Source organism: Peromyscus eremicus, chromosome X (genome assembly GCF_949786415.1).
Source record: "Peromyscus eremicus chromosome X, PerEre_H2_v1, whole genome shotgun sequence".
NCBI lineage: Eukaryota > Metazoa > Chordata > Mammalia > Rodentia > Cricetidae > Peromyscus > Peromyscus eremicus.
The window spans coordinates 92,113,848-92,135,758 of NC_081439.1; the positions used below are offsets into that span (position 1 = coordinate 92,113,848).

General features: G+C 38.6%; 2 protein-coding genes across 3 annotated transcripts in view; one reads left to right on the forward strand and one right to left on the reverse strand.

Moving 5' to 3' along the window:
• The window catches only part of Trpc5 (transient receptor potential cation channel subfamily C member 5), a 100,729-nt gene that overhangs the window by 39,154 nt on the left and 39,664 nt on the right, over nucleotides 1-21,911 (reverse strand). The gene's annotated exons all lie outside the window — the stretch shown is intronic.
• Trpc5os (TRPC5 opposite strand) lies at nucleotides 2,782-21,077 on the forward strand. 2 transcript variants are annotated; one of them, XM_059250911.1, is made up of 4 exons: nucleotides 2,782-3,125; nucleotides 15,615-15,717; nucleotides 16,038-16,127; nucleotides 17,693-21,077. In XM_059250911.1, the coding sequence occupies exon 4, from the start codon at nucleotides 17,922-17,924 to the stop codon at nucleotides 18,252-18,254; it is 333 nt and encodes a 110-aa protein (XP_059106894.1). In that variant the 5' UTR covers nucleotides 2,782-3,125; nucleotides 15,615-15,717; nucleotides 16,038-16,127; nucleotides 17,693-17,921; the 3' UTR covers nucleotides 18,255-21,077. The 2 variants fall into 2 exon arrangements, with proteins under 2 accessions (XP_059106894.1, XP_059106896.1); XM_059250913.1 differs by lacking the exon at nucleotides 2,782-3,125 and adding an exon at nucleotides 9,142-9,293.

Sequence of the window (21,911 nt, forward strand, 5' to 3'; positions counted from 1 at the left end):
AACAACTCAATTATTGCCAGTGTCTGAGAAGAGATAGTTTGATTTTTACATTATATTTGGAGCTCTCCTATATCCAAATGGGGTACGTACTTCCTGTAAGAGATAACAATGACCCTCAAGTAAATTCTTGGCTTTCCTGACGCTCTTGTATGGAAAGCCTATGGTCTTGCAACAGGAATTCTTGGCAAGTAAGGCTACAAGAGAGTTAAGACCAAGCAACCAAAGGGAGTGAGTGAATTTTCTCTGAAGTTAGCTTTGCTCTGCAGGATGTAACATTGAGTTGAATTTGTTTCAGATGAATATCAGAGGTGTATATATAACTGCTCTGCACCACCTGGAGTTCCTTGGCATTTGCCTCTTGCCTTGACTGAGGTTGTCCTCTATGACTCTGAAGATGAAATAAGAAGACGGGCAGCTGTACCTGACAAACTTAAAATTCCTGGCTTCTTCGAGGTATTGTATCCCCCCTCCCATTTTGCTTACAGCCCAGATAATTTATTTGGTACATTAAGTCAGTCGTAATGATATTTCTTAATTAGCATGCCATGTAGTCATTGTGCTCAAAGCCTTTAGAAATTTACTTTAATGCTGTTCTTGGGGTTCCATCTACATGACCCCCATATTAATGAAATGGTGATCAGCAATGCAGCAGGATCAGATTAGTGTATCAGAAGGCTCACTCTTTAGAGCCTGGAAAATAGGTTGGCCAAACAAGTGAGAGTGAGGTGATGAAGCACCTGGAGGCAGGAGGACTGAGTTCCTTTCAGCTGTCCAGGTGACAACCGGGGCTCAAAAGAAGGGATGGGAATACAATATTGGGAAGTAGAAGACGAAGAGTGGAAGTTTATTCAGAAAGATGATACCTCTGTTAATAAATGATACAGGAGAATCTGGAGATTTGGGAGGCTGAGTTTCAGACTGATATGGATGAGTTCATTTTAGTTATGATGACCTACTGTCCTGAGTAAACTGATATTTAGAGTGCATTCCCAGAACATTGGAATTTCAGCTCTAAAACTTGGAATAACCTGGGAAAAACAGGATGAGCTGGTCATGTAAGCTGAGTACATGTTGAATTTGAGATGTCTCCAGACAGTGCCCATCAGGTGGTCGGGCATATAGATGTGGTGTGTAGGTAGAGGGGACAACAGAGTCGGAGAGGCAGTTTGAGAGTTGCTTGCATAGAGATGGTAGTTGAGACCCCAGAGCTGGGTACCATAATTATGGGAAAATGTGTAATATGACATTGTAACTACCTCAGATCCTTTGTGAAATGAAAAATGGTGCAAAGGAATGAATAAAGTAAGAGGAAAGCATAAATGGAAAAATAAGCAGTAGGATGGAGTTTGAGGAATGCCTACCTAGACAGAGGACAAACGGGTAATAGAATATATGAGAACAGGAGAGGGGCAGTTGAGGGAGGAAAGAAATCAGCAGGAGAGGAACAGAGGCTTGGGGGAGGGGAGTGGAGCAAGCCAATCAACAAAACAATGCATGAAAACTGCATAATGGAACCTATCACTTTGTATATTGACTTAAAAAAACTAATTAAAAAAATAAATCTTATACTGCAGCAGAAGAAATCGAAACAGTTAGGTGCCTGAAAACATAGCTTGGGCTAGAGTGCTATCCTAAGTTTTGGGGCTTTGGGTTTAATCCCCAGCACCATAAACAACAAAGAGAACAATGTATTAGACTATGACGATGTGTCATATTAGTAAGTGTGGGGGTTGATACTAAGGATTGGTGACAGGTCGTTGTGATTAAGAAAATAATATTCTATAGCTCGGGAAGATATAGTCCTATAATCATAAAAATCAGTCTGGGACAGGAAGATGTAGAGTTCAAGAGTGTCTTCAGCTACATATTAAATTTGAAGCCAGCTTGAGCTACATGAGACCTTGTCTCAAAAAAATGTAAAAGCACTGGTGGATCTCTGAGTTCAAGATCTGCCTGTCTACAGAGTGAGTTCCAAGGCAGCCAGAGCCAAACCAACCAACCAACTAACCAACCAACCAACCAACCAAACAAACAAAAAACAAAGAACCATAAAAACAAAGCAATGTATCCAGAGGCTTTACCAAACCACACAGAAGAAAAGATGTAGAAAAAAAAATATACAGAGAACCTAGATTCCTTGGTACTCATTCATCTGGTTGAACCTGAAATATGAACATTGCAGAAAGGAAAAAAAAGAATGAAGGAGAGAGGGGGGCTCTGAAATGTGTCCCCAAGACTTTAATATGTCATCTTGATGGGGGCCTGTGGGTTTTTAAAGGTGTTTCTTTGTTATGGCCACAGAGAATGAATGCAAACAAACTGAGCTGGGTTGGGACAAGGACTAGAAAAAAACCCAGATCTCCTGTCCCGTTGCATCACATTTTGCAGGCTTTACAAATTCCTTGTTGTTTCCCTGTGAATCTTCCTACTGCTCTGTGCTAAAGTCCAATAAATCAGTCAACAGCTAAAGAGATTCATGAAAGAAAACATGTGTTTACCTAAAAAGTAAATACCGAAAAACACTCCTAAACCAAATAGAACAGTGGGGATTTGGAACAAATTATCAGTCTTTTATCACTAAGAATCCATGAAACCATTAGATATGGATGACTGCTCATGCTCTGGTCTGGTTTTTATCATCTTGTTCCTTCGAGATCAACAAAAAACTTCAATATCCTATAATAAGCCAAGGCTGTACACATCAGACCGCCCACTTCCTTACAGTGGGACTGATACGCTAACTTCACAGGGTTCATAGGGTTCACAAATCCTAGGGCTTAGCCTTGTAAAAAGTACAGAAACCCCTTTACTGCAATTCTAGTTTATCAGTTATCTTTCTTCTTAACTATGAATTGAACATCCAAGCTGTAGCTAAGTTCTGCATTGATGGGAACACTTCCTTCCATATCTGTTACAAAGTTATTACAAAGTATAAGTGCCTTTGAAGAAGTACAGACCACATGACTGGACAGGACAAAAATATACTTCCAGGTTGAGTGTCGCAAAGGAAACACATCCCTTGGTTTCTTGAGGGATATCATAACCATAACTGTTTCCTGTGTCGCACTACAATCATGGTTGGGTGCAGTGGAGCTGGATGCAGTCTTCTTTCCTGCGGCAGTGGGGTAAGATGGGGGTTATATTCTTCTTGGCTTTTCTATGATTCTGAGAGCAGCCTGAAACTGCAGACTTGTGGTGGTAAAAGCAGATAAAAATTGTGGGAGTTCAGGGCTAGAAGAAGTGTGGAACTGAATTTATTTTTAATGAAAAGTGACTGCAAGTTAGTCAAAGCCTAAGCAGACTTGAATTAAGGCAAGTTCTCAAACTTGGAAACTCAAAGTACTTAAGCCTAACTAAGGTCTATTTAGCCTACTTAAGAATAAAGTCAAACTGTACTTAAGGTGTAGATATCACAGTTTAAAGTTTAGTTGCCTAGTTTAGTTCTAAATGGATTCTACAATATAGTTAAGATTTTAAAAGGTCATAGGGTGAAGCTGGAATGTCAGTGTAATAAAAATGTATTTAAATATTATTAATCTGTAGTCAAGATGTATATTTAGTTAAAAACTGTTTAGCCAGGTGTGGTTTCACACACTTCTGCAATTCCAGCCCCTGGGAGGCTGACAGGGTAAGACTGCTGGAGTCCCATCTAGGATATATAGGAAGAACCGGCCAGCCGGGGCTATATAGCAAGATCCTATCTCTAAAACAGAGAGAGAGAGAGAGAAGTTCTCAAGTGTTAGTTCAGTGGTAAATTATCTGCCTAACATATACAAGACTCCGAGTTCCATCTCCAGTACCGCAAAGAGGGGCGGGGGACACATGCGTTTAATCTCAGCACTTGGGGCAGGGGCAGGGACAGGCAGATCCGTGTTTAAGTCTGGTTTAAGTAGTGAATTCTAGTCTAGAAAGGGCTACATAATGAACCCCTTTCTCAAATGGACAAACAAAAATAAAACAAAAAACCTGAGCAGGGGCAGTGGAATGTGCCTTCAATCTGAGTATGCAGGAGGCAGAGGCAGGCAGTTTTTTTTGTTTTTTTTTGGTGAGTTTTTGAGCCTGGTCTAGTCCGGCCAGGGCTACATAGTGGAATTCTGACACCCCCCTGCAAAAATAACAACAACAAAAACAACAAAAGGTGGCCTTTGACTTTAATCTCAGTACTGAGGAGGCTGAGGGAGAGGCAGAAGCAGAACGGGTAGATCTGAATTTGAGCCTGATCTACACAGTGAGCTTTTGTTCACCCCGGGCTACATATGAAAACCCTGTCTCAAAAAGCAAATAAAGCCTGAAAAAAGTAAATCTTAGAGTTTAGGTTTTAAGATTGGTTTAGAGCGATTCAGTGCCAGTACTAGGGAAGAATTAGCCAGTGCCTGTTAACTGTCCAGGTAAGTCCTTGCTAGAGTCTTAATGTGATAAATCTCTGACTGCCATGTAGTTAAATCTCAGCAAGTTCATAAACATAGTCATAGCTTAGTTAAGACTTGGCTAAGACCCAAGTTGATTAAGATATAATAGAGTCTAGTTAAGGTGTAGCTGGGGATATTGTTGATACCACTACCATATTTTTGATAGTATTTGTTTTATATTTATATTTTTAAGTGTGTGTGTGTGTGTGTGTGTGTGTGTGTGTGTGTGTGTGTGTGTGTGTGTGTAGGCATGTGCACATGTATGCAGAGGCCAGAAAATGGCATTGTATCTCCTGCAGCTAAAGTTACAGGCAGTTGTGAGCCATCTGATGTGGATTCTAGGAACCCAAATTGGATCCTCTCTAAGAACACAAAGGAATCTTAAGCTTAAGCTGTCACTCCAGCCACTGACTTTATTATATCCTAGTAAAGCTTGAGCTTTCTTTGCAGACCTTAACTAGTCTTAAGGCTTAATAGAGCTCTGGATAGACCTAAACTAGGCTTATGTATTACCTTGACCTTAAATGGACTCTAATACTCTAATTCTAGGTCCAGGTCATGCCTAGAATTCAATCAGACTTAATTACATCTTAACCAAGCTTAGGCTTTTATAAGTATTAACAAAGCTTATCATTGCTGTCAGTAAGATTCCCGTTAAGCACTAGTCAGGCTGGTCAGAGCCCAGCTAAACTCTAGCTAATATCTAAGTCGATTTTAGTTTCATTTGGAGTCTAGCTGAGCTCTCATCAGGGTCCAATCCTGGTTCCACTCACAGTACAGTCGAATCCTTGCAATGTCATAAGCATAGTTAAACTCTAATTAGACTCTAAGACTATGTTGGGTCTAGTAAGAGCCTCATTGCTTCTAGCCAGGCTGGAAGCATAGCTAAACTCAAATGAGTCCATGGAAATCCTAGTTAGGGCTTAAGATTAATTAAGTCTGAAGGACAGAGTACTTAACTCCTAGCAATGATATAAACATTGTTTAGTTCTATTAGATATGGCTAAGAGTCAGCAAAGGCCTCAGACTAGTTAATATATAATAAAATCTCATTGAAGTCTAGGCAGGGCCTAAGCCTATGTAAGTATTGTTGATCAGAGCCCAAAAGATTGTCTAGCTAGTACCTAAGTCTAGTTTAGGTTATAGATCACAGTTAAGCCCTGGCCTGGGTCTAAGCCTTATTTAGGTATAGAGAGAGACTGGTTAAACTCTATGCAGGAAATAAGCTTGGTTCAGGTTTATGAATATCTTAGTTAAAACATAGCTTGGGCTTCAGCCTCATTCAGATATAATTAGGTCTAACTTTGGTCTTGGCAGAGACTAAGACTAGTTAAGGGTTGGTTAGAGCACATTTAGGACCTAGCTATTGTAAAGGTTTCATTTGGTCCTAGTTGGAGCCTAGTTCAGATCTTCCCAGGATCTAATCCTGTTTTAGATTCTGTTAAAACACAAGTAGTTCAGGTTTAGTTAGAATGGACATAAGCTCTTTTGAGTATATAAGGCTAATTAGGTTTAGCAAGAGCCAAGACAAACCCTCTCCCAGGGAGTAAACCTATCAATGTTATTCATAGTATAATTAAAGAGTTACAAATTCATAAATGTTCAAGTGTGAATTAGAGGCCTCCTGAGAACCTAGCTGATATTTCAGCCTAGTTTAAACATAATTAGATGCCAGTTATAACAAAAGCAGGACCTAAACTCTGTTTAGTCTAAGTCAGAGCCAAGATAAGCCCTCACCAAAGCCTAAGCCTAGTTAATTTCTAGTTTGAACCGAATTATGTCCTATGAAAGTCACATAGTATTATTGAACTTACTTTAGACTTAACCAGGGTGTAGGTGTAGCTAAGTCTAGTTAATTCCTCAGTATAGTTAAATGTTAGATTTTACTTAACATTTTACTTAAAGCCTAGCTAATGACTGAGCTCAGGTTAAGTCTGGTTAGAGCCCAGTTAAGGCCCACTGAGAGACCAAACCTGGATCAGGTCTAGTCACCTCAGCTAAGACCTAGGCAGAACATTTGCTTGCTTAAGTACTGGTTAGCTTGGATGAAATCTTGTCAATGCCACTAAAGCACAGTCGAGACCCTAAACTTCCTTTCAACGTAGTCACTGTGTAATTAGCAGGGCCCCAGCACAGTTGAGATCTGTCAAAGCCCTATTAGGGCGTAGTCAAAGCCTTGTTCTAGTTAAAAGCAAACTAGTTTGGTTTAAGACTCAAATTATTTAAGTATTAAAGTTTATTTGTCAACTTTTAGTGTAGTTGAGTCTTGGGTAGCTCCAAATAAATGTCTAGTTTAGTTCAAGCCCAGGCTTGCTGAAGGATTATTTATGGCCTACACTTAGTTTATGTATAATCAAATCCTAGTAGTGCTTGCATAATTGGAGACTGGTTAAGGACCAAATCTTAAGTTTTAAACAGAAACTATTTATGGCAGGGCCCACACCCATGCCTATCATGAAGACATAGAACACAGTTAAGTCCTATGCAAATCTTTTTTAAGGTACACCCAGAGCTTAAGATTACTTCAGGATTATCCATCTTGATAAAGGTCTCTCTGAGTTATGGTTAAATTGTAACATTATTCCTGCCCAACTAAAACCTCAACAGTCCAGTTAAAGCCTAGCCAGGGCCAAAGCCTAGTTAATACCTCCGTAGGGACTGAAGCTAAAGTCTAGTCAGAATCTCAGTTTAAATGAAGCCTTGTCACAGTCTTGCTAGAATATAGAAAGGATCTAAAACTATTTCAAGAGCTAGTTAAGTAAGTTAAGGCCTAGTCAGGCCCCTGAGGGTCTAGTCAGCGCCAAAGTCCAGTAAAAGCATCACAGGTTCTGTTAAGGTTTGGTCAGGCTCAGCTGAAGCTTAATCAGCATTCAGTTTTGTTCTAATCAGAACCTAAGACATTTAAAGCCCTGGCCAGCCCTATTAAAGTTTGACTAGGATGTAAACATAGTTTAGACCTATTCAAAACCCACTTTAATCCCACCCAGGTCTAAATCTCAGTTGAGATCTTGTGAAAACCTTGTTAGTCCCCAGCTGGGCTATAAATCTAGAGAAGGTGTTGCGGGAATCTCTCTGGAGTAAGCACTCCGACACCAATGGGAGTGGAAGAGAGGAGCTGTCTTCACCGGTGAACTGAAGCCAGGATAGTTCCAGAACGGCTTCCGTGCCAGGTCTGTTTGCGTTCTTATTTTATTTTCTAAAGCCACAAGATGGGGTGAGCAAGCAATTGCTATTTTACAGAAGCTGACGTGGCGGTCAGCCTCTTGTTTTTAAGGGCAAATTTTCAAGCTGACAGGTGTAAGCTGTTGTGGCCAGGTTGTTAAGGGCAACAACTCATTGTTTCAGCTATTTCTTCAGGTCATTCTGTTCTAGGTAGCAAGTGAAATCATGCTTGCAAATAAGCAGTACAAATAGTGCTTTAAGTAAATCCAATAATTGGTCTTTTCTGCCTTATTCTACTTCATTTCCGTCTCCGCGGCTTCATAAAGCCTTATGAATCTATCTTGAAGAAATGGGTTGGTACTCCTGATGTATTATTTGTAGTTTTTTTTTTTTTAGTTTTGCTTTGTTTTTTGTTTTCGCTTTCATTCCAGTTCTGATGGACCTGGCTGGAAAGGGTGTTCAAGATGCATGGTCCTAATAGACGTTCTAGCATTATTCTTATAAGAGGCGCTATTACCAGAGCCAGCCCGGGTCACCATGTTAAAAACCACGGTCCTCATTTAAACCCATGCATATGCCTCTCTTTTCAGTGGTAATCAAATCTAATCCTCTCCAGTGTTGGAGGGTCATTGCTGTCAGCAAATCTACCCGATTTTGAACAGTGACTATGTTTTTCTGAACAAGAGGTAAATCTTCTTTGATCTGAGTAGAAAGCTGGCTATGTTGCACTTGATGGATGCCTATTGCAGCAGCACCGGTGGTCACGGACGCTGTCAGAGCCATTCCCAGCAGGACACATAGAAGTACAGGAGGAATTCTCTTACTGTTTGAATCTAAGGGATGTAAGCATCGCTGAACCTTGCTTCCTGGGAACACATCTAAGTCAGGGGCCAAGAATAGCTGCCTGCAACTGTCTTATGCAGAGCAGATGTAAATACTCTAGGAGTCAAAAAGTGTGTACAATCAGGAGCTTCTGCTCTATTAACTAGTCTGGTACAGCCGTTTGTTTGTTTGTTTGTTTGTTTATTTTTTTCGAGACAGGGTTTCTCTATGTAGCCCTAGCTGCTCTGGAACTCTCTCTGCAGACCAGGCTGGCCTTGAACTCACAGAGATCCGCCTGGCTCTGCCTCCTGAGTGCTGGAATTAAAGACGTGCACCACCACTGCCCAAACCCTTTCCATTTTCCACAGATTGGGCTTTTCCTACGACTCGAACAGGTTGTCCTGTTAACATGTCCCATTTGTGTTGTTAGTCGGACTTTGGTAAGTCATTCCTTTTCCAGTATAGGCAGCCTGTCCCGCACACAATCATACACAGCAGTTCTGACCTAAAGACGGGTCTGTTAGGCAGAGTAGCTCATGGCTGGCATTTACTATAGTCAGCATTTTGAGAAGGGGTGTATTGGGACAGAATTAGCTGGCTTTGTCCTGTTTACAGATCGGTTCAAGGGCCATGTGGAGGCCCAGAGGCTTAGAATCTGAACTCTGTTAACCTGTACCATCACAATGACTGGTGTAAAAACCAACCATAGAGTCCTCATGGAGTTCTAACCCATTCTGAGGTCGTGGCTTCTCCACACAAAGGGCTTTTCTATAGTCAATTTCTGTATTATTCCTCCCAGATTGTCCCCCTCAAGGCCCTTGATAGCTTTAACTACTTGTTCCTCTATGGGAGTTCCTTTCCAGGCCTAGTGAAGTTAAGGTGTAGCTAAGCCAAGCCAAGGTAAGTCCTAATAGAACCCAGTTAGCCTAGTCATAGGTTATGCCTGGTTAACATCTATTCATAGTATTCTTAACATCTTGCCAGGATACGAACCAGAGAGAGAGACAGCCTATTCAGAATCTAATTTCAGATACAGAATGTTTGAGCCTGCATAGTGGTTTCTTTTTCTTTTTCTTTTCTTTTGCTTTATTTTACTTTATTTATTTATTTATTTTTGGCCAAGAGCTAATCTTAGTTAAACTCTAATTGGAGGCTAGTTAAGGTCTAGCAAGAGTCCAAGAATAGTAAAGGCCTACTCAGGGACAAGGTAAGGTAAAACTAGGACCTATTAAGGCCAGTTACATCCTATTCACAGTCTCAGTCACGTTAAGGTCTAGTGAAGACTAAAGTGTTGAAATTATTCCAGATTGCTCAAGATTTTCTTCATTAAATGACAAGAATCTTGAGTCCTGCAAAAGCTCTAATCCCTGGAAAACCAGATTGAGTTTGTTTTTATTTTTGCCTTGAACTTCCTAACTTACAAAAGATCTCTCAAAAATGATCTCACTTGATGGTGCCCTCACCATCTTCAGTATATAGAAGACAAAACACAGGTTTACAGAAACGTAATTCTTTCCTCAACGAATGTCAGAGAGGAAACGTTTAAGTCTGTATCTGAACTGAGATCACACACTTGCATGTTTTACCTAAATTGTTAGGCTATCTTCCCACAATTAAAGATTGTCTAAATTAAAAGGATTATAATTGCCCAAAGTGCTATCATCATATTTATTTCTGATAAGGACTGAGAGTCATGGTAAACTTAAGTAAACTGTTAAGGAAACATTTAGGTTTGAACCTAAGTCTCTCTGTCTACCGTGTCTGTATTCCTTAAAAACAATGTCTTCTTTCTCCACCCTTCCTTCTTCCCCAGTGTCAAATACTTCTGTCTATGCCTGTGGGACTGAGGTAGTCATGCCTTCATGGCTCAATGATGTTTCTATCTCTGTATTATTAGAAGTCTATAGAGCATTCATCAGTTTGTATTTATATTGATACCTCTAACCTCAGTGTGAGGTTTATATATGGAACTTCGCTGTTTCACAATGGACATCAGAACTGACATGGCAGTAGACTGAACTTTCAGCCATTTGATTTACTGTGGTTTGGGAAGGGGCACAGAAGACAAATCTGGCCTAGTTCAGTAATTCTTGGGACAGTTACTGTATACCTCCCTGTATAGTAATGTTCTGGGACCCAAGAAAAAGATCCAGGCCTTCTTCTATGGATTTAGCTGCCAGAAGGCACTAAAGACTTGGCTTGCCTTTTCCTGGCTGTGCCATTTCTGTCACCTCCTGTGAGCTTACTAGGGGTGACAGGCATTTCTATTAAAGTCTGTACATAAATATAGCTGTATCTTCCATTATATTATCCCGAGGACAAAATAGTTGCCACCCCTGCAGAATGCAGCAGCTTCTGGATTCGATGCCAATGGTAGCAGTATGCCAAGCATGAAGTATCCTGTTCTCCTCCTGCCAAGTAAATACCAGTTTCCCCTTTAGTGATGCATTTCAAAGGACAGTTTCTACTCTTCTTGTGTGGCAGTGGCAATGACAAAAGCTTTCAACATGAGCAATTAGTGGCACAGTGGAAGAAGCTGTTGGGATTTACTTTAGGTCACAGTTACTTAGTTGTACTATAATTTTCTTATTTGTGTTATTATGTTCCTGAAGAGAACTGTTTGATGTAATGTATCATGCAAGAGGAAGGCGGAGTGGCTTGGAAGAAACAATTGACTCATTCCACTGGATAGCCTGGATACTCAAATCCTATTTTCTTTCTTGGAGAGAGTGACAATGGGAATCCTAGTCTCTGATATTCACTTGGCAGTTCTCCGTATAGGGTCTATAGATGATTTTATGGTTTGATTCCCAGATATTAGTGGAATACTAAGCATTAGGTAATGGCATACTCAAGGTATGTAATCTGTCATAACAAGGAATTTGGAAGACTTTTCCTCAAGGGTTAGGGACTTTGCAGTATATTATTGGAAGCTATGGAAAGAGCAGCAAATCAGGTTCTAGTTTATAGCCCTTTCCGGCCATGCACCATGGACCATTTGGCTTGTGAGGATTTTGATTTTCATAAATACATAGTGGAGATATAGCCCCATGCTACCCTATCAACTTCACAGTAATTTGAAAATCCAATGAGATGCGATGTGAAAGAAGTTTGGGTTTCCATTCCCTCAGTGGTGCAATAAGAATCTTTGTCAGATAGGACTCTTGTAGGTTAATATTTGTGAATGTGCTTGAGGATACGGTTTCCAGAAGGAAGAAACCGTAAAACCCTGGGATGAGCTACTGAGTGGAGCTAGGGAATCCCAGTTCAAAGCCACTAAAACCAGAAAGGCGCATTCTTTGGCAGGCGGTGTAAGCACAGTTTCAGGCATAGAGGAGGACTGTATTTTCTCTGATCATTCTTGTTGGGCGTGCCCCCTCTTGGCCACCTGGCATTTGCAGAAAGAGAAAGAAGGCCAGAACTCCAGGGCTCAGTCTTGCACATGAAGCTCAGAACAAACCCCAGACCAGGATGGTAAGGGTAAGAGGTATTGTGTTTCTTCCTCTTGTTACTTAAATGGGCCACTAGTACTAGCCAGGATGCCCCACACATTACTTCCTGGAATTCCCCTAGCACAACTATACAGCTAGCATTTATAAAGCACTTAATAAACTGGGAACCATTTTAAACTCATTAATGAAATAACTCATGCAATTTTCCTGCTATCCCTCTTCTACAGGTAAGGAAATTAAGGCAAAAGTAGCTTAGAAACGTTCTTATTAGTAAAGTTAGAATGAAAATATAAGTCTGCTTGCTACAATATACAGCCCTCTTAGTCACTACCATCATTTTGGTGTTTCTCCTAAAGAGACTATTTTTTCCCATGAACTCCCCCCCCCCAACTTTTCTTTTTCCCTCTCAGAAATCTGAGGGGAAAATTAGGAACAGAACCTTTTTTTCCTATCACCCTCAGTTATGTTTTTCCTTTCCCTCATTTCCAGCCTTTCTTCTGTACTTGCTACTCTTTCTGGAAATGTTAACATTTTTTTCTGGGCTCTCTGGGAGACTCTTATAGCAGCTAAGCTTCAGGAACAAGCCTGTTTATGTCCCCCCCCAAGCCAAGATAGGGTGGCTGACCCCATGGTTGGATAGCATTCTGAAAAACTGTGTGCCTAAGAAAATGACTAAGAGACATTTTCAAAATATCATTTCCCAGCGCTGATGAAGTTGGTTTTCTGAAGGGTAAGTGAGAGTCGAAGACTGTCTCTTCAGCACCAAACAAATCAGAAAGAGGAGGAGAGAAAGTCAGAAGATCCTGCTTTAAATTGACTATAAGGGCATTCTACTCCCCCTTGTCTTGGTTTGTTTGGAATTTTTCATGTATTTTCCAAGAAGGGGCCATGTTTAGCTCTTCAGCTGCACACTTCTTTCCCTCTTTCTTAATAAATTAAAGATGGTCCATGGACGTTTCAAATGTCAGGTCCTGTAGCAGGCAAATGCCTTATTGCGTGCAATTTTTGTAAAGGCAACAATTTCTAACTTTAAAACGTAAGTGTAAGGGGCACAGGGCAGCAACGGGATGTCCAGGAAGAGCCCCAGTGAGGTCCCAGCATTGATAGTGCAGCAGAGCCCAGAGGCCTCACCCAGACCAACGATTCTTTGTGATGAATGCCTCCTTGTAAAATTGTATGGATAAAGGGATTTACCGAGTGACTCACTGTGTCACACTGCAGCTCCCATGACAAGAATTTCCGCTTCTTCCTCCTCCCTTTTCTCTTACATTTTATCTTGGTTTTTTTTGGCGGGGGGATGGGTGGGATTGGGAGGCATGATGTGAAAGACAAAAAGTCAAAAAATAGGTGTAAGGATAAATCGTGTTGATAATTTTCATTATATCTCCCTAGAGATTCTCCTACTATATAAAAATGATGGGATAGGTCTTTTTGACGTATCCCTGGAGGTGGAGAGGGCAAAGAGAAGTTATGCATGTCTAGAAGTGTTTTTTTTAAAATAATTTGTTATTCATTCTTTAAGAATTTCATACAATGTATTTTGAACCTATTTACCCTCTTGACTGCTCCCCTTACCACATTCAAAAGCCTCTCCTCCTTTCCCATCCAACTTTGAGATTATTTATTTACTCTCCTTCTTTCCCTCCTGAGGGCAGTTTGTGTTGCACAAAACCTGTGTGGACTTTAGATAAAAATCCCAGCCCAGAGGGCAGGGGGTGTAATCCCAGGACCAGCTGAGGAACCATTAACACACATGTTGTTTGTTTAAACATTTAAATTAAATGCTTGTATTCAAATGGCACTGCAGCACTGCAGAAGGGAGCACAATAAAAAAAAATCCTATTTGTGAATGCAGAACTGGCACCTGTACTCACCAAAGGCACATTTAATCACTCCCATATAACTACCTCTGTTCCCTTTGGATATGAAGTAATTTACCTTGCCTGATGCAGGGAAGCTTATCAACTATAAACACGGGCCCAGGGGCTTTGGATTCCTTTGCTCCTTTTCTGTCCCACTGTTAGATACTTATTGCCAGATTTCCAGTTGGAAGCAGTGCCAAATAACAGGCTAAGACTTTCAGTGAGAAGTAAATGGTGGGTTTTCGTTAGTCATGTTGACAAAAAGTGAGACAGATGCAAAGAGTCAAGTTATCAGTTAGATAGCATTACCTGTAATCTAGCTCTCTCAGCTGCTTATGAGAGGCAGATTATGTCTCGTTGCAGCAATTAAAAACTGTCTGGCAATCAAGACCTCTTGCCTTTGCATTGACATGAAGTAGAGATCTACACTGGGCAGAAGGAGCCCTCTTTGAATGTTTACACTTCATTTCCTTAGCGTTAATGACAGGCTGGTCGAACAATGCTGATGACACTCATCCTTGTCCTAAATTTCATCTAAATGGAATGATGGGACGTATAATACACTTTTATACTTCTAGTTTCTGTTGACATTCTTTTACATGTATTCTAGTAATGTTCACACTCTGTAATTTGGATATGTACTTACTAGTAAAACTACAGGTTCATGACATAGAGATAGACTTAGCTTTAGTAGATACTGTCCAGTATTTTCCAAAGTAGTTGTACGAGCCGGTACTTTCACCTGTAATGTATATGAGTTCCAGTGGATCTATTGTTCTGTTTCTTATTATCAGTCCTTTCAGATATACTGTTCTGGTGGGGTTTGATATATCTCAGTGTGGACTGGATTTGCGTTTCTCTGATGAGTAATAGTGTTAAATGCCTATTTGTGTACTTGTAGGTTGTATAGATAGCCTCTTCTCTGAAATAGTAGTTAATTTCTTTTGTCTTTTCTTGGCATTTGCATTGTCTTGTTCTTATTGATTTATAGGAGTTTAAAATATATGCATAGAGTGGGTAGGTATAAACCTTCTATTGGGAATACTTTCTGAATATTTTCCTACTCTATTATTGATCTTTTTACTCTCAAGTTATCTTTTGATAGATAAAAGCTCCTATTTTAATGAAAATAATAATTAGCTAATTTGGGGCATATGTGGTAAATCTTTGCTTTTCTAAGATCATGAAGGTTTTCTCTTATGGTTTGAGCTACATATTTGCTTTATCTTTCAGATTTAAGTCTACTATCCATTTCAGATTAGTTTTTAGTATTTGATGTATAATCACTGTCATGGTTCCATTGGTTTGTCTGTCTGCATATCAGTACTATGTCTGTAGCCATAAATTTAGCCTTGATATTTTAAATTTTTTATTTTTGTTAACATGTAATACACATATTCATGGTATATGGCATAGTATTTCTGTAATTGCATACAATATGCACTAATAGAATCAGGGTAATTAACATGTCTTTAAGATTGGCATCTTTGAGTTCCTATCTTCTAGTTACTAAGAAAATATACAGTTTGTTTTTGTGAACCTACTGTGTCATAGAAATCCAGAACATAGTCCTCCTATTTAACTTCATTTTGGTACCCATTATCAAACCTCCCTTTATCCTCCTTCCATGTGGCCCTTCCAAGTTTCTAGTAGTCAGTATTCTGCACTCAAATTGACAAATTTTAGCTTCCACATATGAGAGAGAATGTGAAACGTTTGCCTTCTTATGCTTCAGGTTTGATATCTGGTAGTATACATCTTCTAGTCTTGTTCCTTATGAGTTCCGATTCTTTATATATGTTTATATGTTTTAGAATAATTTTGCTCAACACACGTGTCCTTCAAGAGTAGTATGGAGCTTATTGATTCATTGGCCTCTTCTATGTTCCTCTAACCTCAAAATCTAGGTGTCTTTTTGAGGAGGAGACCAGCAGTGTGTTTGTGGCAATACCCATCCCTGTTGTGAGAACTTCCTGCCTAGGAGTCAGCCTGGACCTCAACCAATTTCAGGTAAGAAAAACTGGCCCTGGATACCTCAAGTTTCTATTCCATTCTGTTAATCTCCTACAGCTTCTAACAGCTATGCTGGTGTTTCTCATTCCCTGGTAGAGTCCTTCTGCCTTTGGACTAGCTTTATTGTCAACCTGTGCCCAGAATTAGCAAATGCCACAGAAAATGCATGCTACCATCAGGTCACATTAGGAAGGTCTCTTTGCATTTTGCTCTTGTTTCCACCCCTTTCTGATATCCTTAAACCTACTGATTTTGTAATTTATCTCTTTTTTTCTTTTCTCTGTGTGTATGAGTTATATATTTTTTGGTTGTTGCAGGATCATCTGCAGCCTATTTGAAAGCAGAACTCCAGAAATCATTTTCGAGGCACAGCCGTAACCCTTTGGTTCATCTTGGCTCTCTTACAGGTGAGTAGCTTTCAATAGTTTAGATAAATTCAGCACATCAGAGGAGGGGGAGCAAATGGACACATCTCTGAACCTCCATGAAACAATTGATAATGGCATGGGCCCCATAGGAGACTGATCCACTTCTCTCCATCAGTTTGTGTTAGCCACATTCAATTAACAATTTAACCAGTTTCTAGGGATATCAAGTGTAAGGAACATTCTCAGTTCTATTCCTATTTTGGAGAATGAGATGTCAGCTGTGGACCCATTGAAGCAAACATGTTAGTATAGACACCCACATGTGTGTCTTTTGACATAGATCTTTGGAAGTTAGTTCTGGGCTGACTTCTATTCTGCACCACGTGGCTGGTCATAAGTAAAATAGTTAATACCTATGATTCTCAATGTTCCCAATCATAACTTCATATAGTTATTTTATTGTAAGCATTAAACACTAAAATGTAAAGTTGATTTCTTGGTGTTTTATATGTAATAGGCCTTCCTTCCACAAATTTGAGAATTTGTTACAATATTAGGGGCATGCCATCTCATCTACTGTGTGCTTTTCAGGTAGGGGATTGATTATGTTTGGTTACTTTGGAGGGGCGACACACAGTGAAAAGCACACTAGTGATCAATGGGATTCAGCAATTTCATATTCTTAAATAACCTAAAACTCTGTAAAATGTAACTATTAACACCACCCTAGAGAGTTCACTTATGATTCTCTTAATTTCTTCTCATTTCTCTTATTTTTTTTTACCGTAGATTTTCTAGAATTGTATTTGAATAGTATACCATATATATTCTTTTATGTCTAATTTTTTTCACTAAGTATACTATTTTTATATTAATACATGTCTCTATTAGTAGAAAACTTATTTTATATTTATGGTTAGTATCCTACTGTGTCAATAGTCAATAGCTATATAGTTTGGCAATTAACACAATTCCCAAATATCATCAATTTTGTAGAACCACTGGCCTCATGCTATAATTGGTCACCATCATAATCAAATTAACATCTTGATTTCTCTTCTAAATCAATGAAGTAACCATTGTCAGCTCAACAGGATTCACTATCATCAAGAGACCATTTGCTATAGCTTTTTAGTAATATTTTATCTATTGAGAAGTCCACTGAGTTGTGGAATCAGTGTCAGTTCCTCTAATAGTTGGTAGACTTATTGATTGTGTAGCCTAATCAATAAGAAAAAATGAAGAGCTTTTACAATTTATTGCACAGTAACATCACTGTCCCCAGGATGCAGGACAATTGGAAACTTTAATGAATTAATAACTAAAAACACCAGATATAAATGGCAATGAGGCAAAGATGCTAATATAAATAGTTAAAAACTGAGTGATGGTGTATCTTTTCTCAATGGAGATGTTCAGGAGAGATATGCAAACTACCTATGCTGATTTTATTCTGAAATCCCTGAGCAAAAATATCATGAGACATACGAAGAATAGGTTTTCAAAAAGGAAAATCAGTAGCTAGAGATCTTGTAGCTATAATCTGCAGTATGGATAAAAGGTCAAGGATGCTGATCTTTGTATTTGTCTTTTTCCATTATTAGATCTGATTTGCTGTGTTGTCTTGGATGTGACAATCTGGTGGTGATTATCATAGTAATTCACTACTAGTACGGACTCATTCCATACTTGATCACCATTATAATCACACCAACTACCTCATTTCTCCTCCAAGCCAACAGAAGGACCATTAATCTGCTCCACAAGATCCACTGTTATCAAGAACTCATTTGCTTTTAGTAATATTTTATCTCTTGAGAAGAGGATTAAGCCATGGAGTCTGTGTCAATCCCTTCACTAGTTACTGGCCTTATTGATTGTGTAGCCCAGTTAATAAGAATAGCGGAGGAGCTGTTGCATTTTATCTCACAGGAACAAGCTGCTTTGGCACAACAGAATGGTATGGTGGAGGAGGCAGCAGCAGTTGTGCCTCCTCCTGAGGAAGATTCCTTGCCGGATCTTGCTGATCTTTCCGATTTAGAATCAATACTTTCAGTGAAAGGAGACGAAGACCTAATCCTTGATATGGATGAAGCTATGATAGATGTGAATGACATCTATGAGGAGATACTCCCTGCAATAAAGGATGATACAGAAAGTGAGTAAGATTCAGCATGTGAAGATCATCATTTTTCTATTTCAAATACGTTCTATTTTCTAAGCTTTAGCAATAAGTGTTTTCTTCTAGTTCTGCATAGTTTCATTGTTAAAAACACATAGAATAGGTAAGCCTTGATTTCTTTTTGGCAAAACCATTTTTTTCTAAGTTTTAATTCAAAGGCTGACTTTAGTTATGTAGTTCTTCCTTTCCTTGTACTATTAGGATTCTTCATAAGATCAAATAATAGCAAAGAATAGAATCTCCCTAAGAATAGAATGAAGAACTAATGAACTCTGCCACATACAAACACCCAATGTCACTATTCTGGCATAAGTGGAAATTCTAAGGGTAGTATTCTCCAGCAGGGTATTACAGTGACTATTTTCACACGGACAGTACAATGTTGAGACATTGCATATTAAAGAGAGAGATTTCTATGGCGGAGTAAGAATTCTGAAAGTGCCACATCTACCAGACAATAAAAGTATAGATGGTTTTCCAGATTTACTGGGGACAAACCTTTGAGAATTCTGGGGCCAAGATACTCCAATGAAAGACTGCTTCCACAAATGCTGATGCATACTGAAACTCTTTGCAATATTGTTCCCTGAGGAAACTGAAGCTTGTACCAGAAATGAAAGAAAGAAGTTCTAGAATGGCAAGACAAGGCCCAACAACAGAAAGTCAAACTCTTATGTAATGGCCTGGAGGTTATGGTCTACAAGGGGAAGTGGACAGTGTATATCTTCTGTGTCTAACTGAGTTTAAGACTTATTGTAGTAGGATGGCTACAACATTAACCTAGCAATATTTGTTAATAAGGGGTAAAATATACAAGATGTGGACTTGTATTGAGACACAGTAATCTTCTATGTGTCAGAAGGGTAAACCACAATAGTTTTAGCACCCTCGTGCCGAAGCAGAGAGCAACTGAGTAAATATGCAAGAAATTCACTGATTATACTAAACTATGCCATACAATCCTTTTACTTCCATGGACATACACTATGGGCTTCTTACCAATTTATGTAGAGTCCTAAAGTACGTCATAGTTAAAAAGATTAATAGGGCATTTAGTACAGATGATTACAGAACTAACTAACATGACAGATGCATGGCAAACATACAAGTAGAATAAATGGAAATTATGTTAAAATGCAATTACCAGGGTTAGTTACATATTATAGTAGGCAGTATACTGTAAGCCTATTGCTACAATACCTTTTTTTAATAAAAAAATTGAATCTTATTTTCCCAACATAAAAAAAATTCTAGGTACGCAAGTACAGCCAAAGAAGCAAATAGGTGATGCACTGAAAAATTAACCTAGACAGATTGGAGAAAGGATGAAGAAATAGTGTAATTTTCTATGCCAGGAGGAAACGTTAATGAATAATTCTAATAATTAGTGAAACAGTTAGGATTCTTTTCACATTTAATAAAATATTTACAAATAATGATAAAAAGAATTGTAGGAAAGTTAGAAAACATAATCTACACTTTAAGTAAGGGGCTAGGGACAACTAGGGGAAATATATATTGCCATCAAGAAATTTTCATCTGTAGGATATGGGGTACATTTTCTGTCAAAATAAAACTCAAATCATAAATAACTGAACAAACTCTGGAAACATCCAGAGAGAGGCCATCAGTCTACTATAAATTTTATTTGGTGAGTAATTTACCTGAGAAAGAGCAAACTTGTTGCTCTACAAAACATCGTAGACACACTAAAGGGTAGATAGCAATCCAAGTAGAACCATAGAGTATGGACTAACAATTCGCAATTGATTAATAAAGTATCAATTAACTCAAGCAGGCCATAACAAGAGAAACCTGTAAGGCCACTCTAGACTTTGCAGTAAGTCAAAGCCTTATACAAGACTGAACAATAATGAATGGACAGTGTGACTCTTAGATGTCAGAATGCTGCAAGCTCATAATATGTGGATCTGTTTAGCCCCTTGTTTACCTGTAACACCTGGAAAGATGGAAATACAATGGCACCTAAGAACTAAATACATATTTCAGTATTTGCCTTGATTGTATAATCATATACATTTAGGAACCATTAAGATGTAACTCAAGATGTAATTTCATTAAGATGTAACTCAAGATGTAATTTCAAGAAATGGACTGTTGTATCAAGTATGTTTGCTATATGGGACAGTATTAGAAACAGAGAGGTGATAAGGAGCAAGGTTAGCAGAAAAAAAAATATTTAAGAACAAGATCTAGTGGGGAAAGTATTTTCAGTACAGAGAACAGTTTAAATTGCCAAGAGTTACACAGTTGTTTGAGATGGGGTTACTTCCTGAGTTTTTAGTTTATCTGTGCCTTATGAAAATTAGCCAACTCTAAGATAGTGCTAGAAGCAGCTAGACAGTAGGTGATATAGATTAAGTAGATAGTTACATTAAAAGGAGAAATACTAATAATATGCTTATTGGATGCCTCCTATTGAGATGTTGAATCTCCTCCATGAGAGTGGAGTGAGTGGCTGGTCCATTACCCAAGTAGCTTTGTTTTGGATCTTTTTGAGGTTAATGCCCAAATGAGATTTTGTATGGCATAGAGAAATGGAAAGGGAGCAAGGCTATATATTTTTGGACAAATTTAAAGGTGTTAAAATCAAGAGAGATAGGCTGGTAGATGGCACTGAAGTAGACAGTACAAATCTCAATGCTTTGGCTAAAGTAGGAAAGCTGTTGAAACTATATGCCTGCATCCTTATATGTAATGATTTTTCAAGTTATTATTGTTATAATTGCTTATGATCTTTATTGACTATTTTTCCAAACTGCTTGCTTTTAACTAATAAACTTTGATTTACAAACCAAAGAACTTGTAGTCTCCTTAAATTACCTAGTAGTAAATTTCTAGGCTACCAAACTGCCATAAAAGGACTTTGTTAAACAGAAGGTCATGGAATATAATCAATGAGAATGTTGTACCAAGAGCCTGACTGTCTACTTCTGACTTGTCAGATGATCTATGAGAAGTGAATGAACATGGTGCTTCATCATTTGTAAAATGAAGATTACATTTTTTTCTGCTTACTTTTAATGGTAAAAAGGAACAAATGAAAAAATACAGTTTTAAAGTGTTTGATGTAACCGACAATGGACTAGAATACATGAAATTGTGACATTTCATAAGTCATTCCATACCAACAAATGTCAATATGAAAATACCTGGAGATTTAATTGACATGTAAGGACAATCCAACAGTTTGCACCTGTTACTAAGAGACGAATGTTTCCTCATTCTACTATTTTATGTAAAAAATTATAATTTGGAATTGGCTTTTGTTTAATTCTTTGAAGCACAGTTTTTCACCAAATTAAATTCTTTTGAAGAGCCTATTTGAATCCTAGTAGGAATAATTATGAGAAAAAGCTGCAGTGAAAAAGCCCTTTAGGGAATAATGAATTATCTTCCACTTTATGCTAAGATTTTGTTCCTGAAGGCAATACTGTACTGGTTTCTTTTCTCCTTGCTGTTTCAAAATACATGGCAGAAACATCTTAAGGGATGAAAAGTTTCTATTGGCTCATGGCTCATGGTTTCAGAGGGTTGTAGTTAACCGTAATAAGGAAGGCATGATGATAGGAGCAGCTCTGTTTATGGTGTTGGGTGCTCAAATTCCTGGGGACCAAGAA

Excerpts from the sequence above, each read along its gene's own strand:
- Trpc5os (XM_059250911.1), top strand. The coding sequence starts at position 17,922 with ATGGAGTCTGTGTCAATCCCTTCACTAGTTACTGGCCTTATTGATTGT.